The 4,674-nt window shown below is 43.9% G+C and overlaps 1 protein-coding gene across 1 annotated transcript; it reads left to right on the top strand.

The window, feature by feature from the left end:
- Nucleotides 1-447: 447 nt before the first annotated feature.
- Nucleotides 448-2,595, top strand: LOC107472422 (uncharacterized). Its single transcript, XM_016091953.1, has one exon. The coding sequence runs from the start codon at nt 448-450 to the stop codon at nt 2,593-2,595; it is 2,148 nt and encodes a 715-aa protein (XP_015947439.1).
- The last annotated feature ends 2,079 nt before the right edge of the window (nt 2,596-4,674 follow it).

The following is a 4,674-nucleotide window of genomic DNA, read 5'->3' as shown; positions in this document are numbered from 1 at the left end:
TTATTCGGCCTTTATGAGTTATAACTCGTCAAAATCAAAACTATCGTAACCGACATCCCAAACGGTAAGGATAAAGTCGGTTACGAAACTAATCATCAGAAACGGTCAAATAATCATTTAGAATATAACAGACGATGAAATATCTATAAAAGGAAGGTAAAATATCTTTTCTATTCATTCTGAACTGAATACAAAAAACTAACTTAAGCTTTGGAGTGCCTTTGCAGGTACACCCCACCCTTTCTGTATTGCTCACGCCCTCATATTCACAAGGAAGACCGGAAACTCGGACCCTGAAGGACAGACGTCCAACCTCGCAGCATATAGCTCGGCCGACTTTCAGAAGTTGAGGCCGACCTATTTCTCAGACAAGATCAATTGGCGCCCACCGTGGGGACGAGGAAATCGTGTTTTTTCTTTTTGGTCCCATCACCTTCGTCTGCACCCATGGCTGACGCACCGCCTCCTTCATTGTCTGAACTTATGCGAATGGTAGCTGACCTACAACAAGCCAACCAGCGAATGGCTGACGAAAACCAATTAATGGCCGCCCAAATTGCTGAAATAAATCATACTCGGATTGAACACAACGATGTTCATCGCCAACAGGCGGAAGACGAGGAACATCAGTCTCAACCGACCCATGTTTCAGAAACCACTCAACGAAAAGAGCAGCAGCCCGAGGACGAGAAAGAAGAGTCCGAGGACCCTGTAGGCCCCTTTACAGAAGAAGTAATGAACTTCGAGCTACCAAAGAGGTTCACTCTGCCATTGACTCTCACGCCTTATGATGGACTCGGAGGCCCGAGAAAGTTCCTAAAGAAGTTCCGATCAATAATGATCGTCAATGGTGCATCAGATACAGTTTTATGTCGCTGTTTTCCGAATTATTTAGATGGTCCTGCACTTGATTGGTTGTGTGCTTTGCCTGCAGGTTCCATTTCTCGCTTTCACCAATTGGCAAAGTTATTTGAAGACCATTTCGCCGGATTTGCAATATTCTTGCACGATTCCGATTACCTGAACACTATCAAGCAAGGACCAAACGAAAGCTTAAAGGACTATATGACTAGATTTACCAAGGTTGCAATCAGCATACCAGATCTCCACCCGGAAGTCCATCTGCACGCAATCAAAAGCGGCCTCCGACCCGGAAAGTTTCAGGAGACGATCGCAGTAGCAAAACCAAAAACTCTAGCAGAATTTCGGGAGAAAGCAAAAGGACAAATCGACATCGAGGAACTCAGACAAGCTCGGAAGTCTGACAAGTCACACTTCCGCGAAGAAGATAAGAACTCATCCATTAAGAAAAATTTTAAACTAACACCTCGTTTTGATTCTTACACGCAGTTCAACACTAAGAGGGAAGATATAATTAAGGAGATCTTGAACTCCAAACTAATCAAGCCACCAAGGAAGGCCGGCACATACCAGGATGCAAAGAACGTGGACAAGTCAAAGTACTGCGCTTTCCACCAGAAACATGGCCATAATACCGATGATTGTGTGGTTGCCAAAGATCTTCTAGAGCGGCTAGCAAGACAAGGACACCTAGACAAATTCATTGGCAGTCACATACAAAAGCGTGGCACTAGTTCCACAACAAACGATCTGCCTGACCAAAACCGAGGAAAAGAGAAGGCATCTTCAAACCAATATGAAAGACCACGAGGTATAATAAATTGTATTTCAGGAGGATACGCAAGTGGAGGATACTCAAACTCGGCAAGGAAAAGATCATTCAGAGCAATGTGCTCGGTAGACGGACCAAAACAAGATACACCAATCACTAAACAACAACCAGAAGTCACTTTCACACATGCCGACTTTAACTCCAACATACAAAATTTGGATGACCCAGTGGTAATCACACTCCAGCTAGGGGACCTATTAGTGAAAAAAGTCCTCTTGGATCCCGGGAGCAGTGCCGATGTTCTGTTTTACTCCACATTTCAAAAGATGAAACTCAGCGACAACGTGCTACAGTCCACAGGAGGCGACTTGGTCGGCTTCTCAGGAGAACGAGTTCCAATACTCGGATCAGTGTGGTTACAGACCACACTGGGTGAGCAACCCTTTTCAAAAACTAATGATATTCAATATTTAGTAGTCGATTGTTTCAGCCCATATAACCTCATTCTTGGCCGACCCTTTTTGAACAAGTTCGGCGCAATTGTATCTACAGTTCATCTCTGCGTAAAGTTTCCATTGCAGGGCAATCAGGTCGCAACAATCCATGGAGATCATAAGGAGGCGCGACAATGTTACAACATCAGTATGAAATTCCAAAACTGCTCAACACAACAAGTCAACAATGTCAACCTCAACCAGAGGGGAGACACATTGGCCGACCTGGACCCGAGAGCTGATGTCCTCGAGCGCCCCAAGCCATCCGATGACTTACAGAAAGTATATTTTAATAATGACCCTAACAAGTTTACATATGTAGGTACGTCAATCACCACGACTGAGTTACAGGCCATAACATCCTTCCTACAAGAAAACGCCGAGCTTTTTGCCTGGAAACCTGCTGACATGCCCTGCATTGACCCACAAGTCATCAGTCATAAACTAGCAATAAACTCGTCAGCCTGACCTGTCCAACAAAGAAAAAGAAAGCTCGGCGAAGAAAAATGGAAAGCCTCACTGGAGGAAACACAAAAACTCATCAACGCTGAATTTATCAAAGAGATCAGATTCACTACCTGGCTAGCCAATGTGGTAATGGTAAGAAAACAAAATGGTAAGTGGCGCATGTGCGTCGATTTCACTGACTTAAACAAAGCATGCCCAAAGGATTCTTACCCTCTACCGTCCATAGACTCTTTAGTAGACAATGCATCAGGCTACGCTACTCTAAGTTTTATGGACGCCTATTCGGGGTATAATCAAATACTCATGCACCCCTCCGACCACGATAAAACGGCTTTTATCACTGATTACGGTAATTATTGTTATAAATTTATGCCATTTGGATTAAAGAATGCAGGTGCAACTTACCAACGTCTCATGGATAAAGTGTTCGCCAAACAAATCGGTAGGAATATCGAAGTTTATGTCGACGACATGGTCGCCAAGACTAAAACCGGAGATAACCACATCACCGACCTAGCAGAAATATTCGGCCAAATCCGCAAGTACAACATGCGCCTCAACCCCGAGAAATGTGCCTTCGCCGTTCAAGGGGGTAAGTTCTTAGGTTTCATGCTAACATGCAGGGGAATAGAAGCAAACCCAGACAAATGCCGAGCAGTGCTTGACATGGTCAGCCCTAAGACAGTAAAAGAAGTACAGCGCCTCACAGGACGCCTTGCTGCACTTTCCCGATTTGTTCCCTGTTTAGCTTCAACTTCTGTCCCTTTTTTCCAAACAATAAAAAAGAAAAATAAATTCGAGTGGAACGACGATTGTGAGAGGGCCTTTTCGAAATTAAAAACAACACTCTCACAACCACCGATTCTACAAAAACCCCTACAAGGGGAGGATTTATTTCTATATTTATCAGTTACTGATTGGGTAATAAGTTCAGCCCTTGTTACAGAGAGAGACAAAGTTCAGCATCCAGTGTACTTTGTTAGCAAAACTCTACAGCATGCCGAACTAAATTATCCGAGGATTAAAAAGCTCGCGTTGGCACTTATATTCTCGGCACGGCGTCTCCGACCTTATTTCCAAAGCCACGTTATCCATGTCAGAACAGATCACCCACTAAGACAAGTGCTCTACAAACCAGAAGTGGCAGGACGACTAATTAAATGGGCAGTCGAACTGTCCGAGTTCGACATCAGATACCAACCTAGAGGGCCGATCAAATCACAATTCCTAGCAGATTTCATTGCCGAGCTTACCATACCATCTGAAGATGACCATACAAAACAATGGATCTTATATGTCGACGGATCCTCAAATCACGAAGGCTGTGGTGCAGGAATTCGTCTTGAGGCCGACGATGGATTCATATTGGAACACTCAATACACTTGGCTTTCAAATCAAGCAACAACCAATCCGAGTATGAAGCGCTACTTGCCGGACTCAGACTTTGCTTAGACCTTCAAATTTCCACGGTCAAGGTATATTTGTGACTCTTTATTAGTCGTACAGCAGGTAAATGACCTCTTTCAGGTAAAAGATCCTCTGCTCTCTAAATACTTGTTATTAGTAAAGAAATTTTCAAAGAAGTTTCTCAAATTTGAAATAGAGCATATACCGAGAGAACAAAACCAAAGAGCGGATCTCTTATCTAAACTCGGCAGTACTCAGTCCGCATTAACCACACTACAACAGTTCACAATAACATCACCAACTGTTACTCTGATAAACATGTTAAGTGTTTCACAGGAAACAGATTGGAGGAAGGACTTCATCCATTATCTAGAAACAGGTATTATACCAGAAGGAGTCGAAAACAGTAAAAAATTCCGACGCCAAGCATCCTCCTTCACAATCCTCAATGGAGAACTGTACCGAAGAGGTTATACTCGGCCACTGCTCAAATGCCTCAACAAGTCCGACGCAGATACAGCTTTAGCCGAAGCACATGAAGGAATCTGCGGCACCCATACAGGAGCTCGGAGCTTAGCATCAAAGATCCTTCGATCAGGCTTCTTCTGGCCGACCTTGAAGCAAGACAGCCAACAAAAAATCAGGTCATGCAACAACTGCCAAAGACATGC

This window comes from Arachis duranensis, unplaced genomic scaffold, assembly GCF_000817695.3.
Source record: "Arachis duranensis cultivar V14167 unplaced genomic scaffold, aradu.V14167.gnm2.J7QH unplaced_Scaffold_96379, whole genome shotgun sequence".
Classification (NCBI taxonomy): Eukaryota; Viridiplantae; Streptophyta; class Magnoliopsida; order Fabales; family Fabaceae; genus Arachis; species Arachis duranensis.
Note: the sequence above shows the minus strand (reverse complement) of the source record. Positions and strands in the feature narration are given on the sequence as shown.

Excerpts from the sequence above, each read along its gene's own strand:
- LOC107472422 (XM_016091953.1), top strand. The coding sequence starts at position 448 with ATGGCTGACGCACCGCCTCCTTCATTGTCTGAACTTATGCGAATGGTA.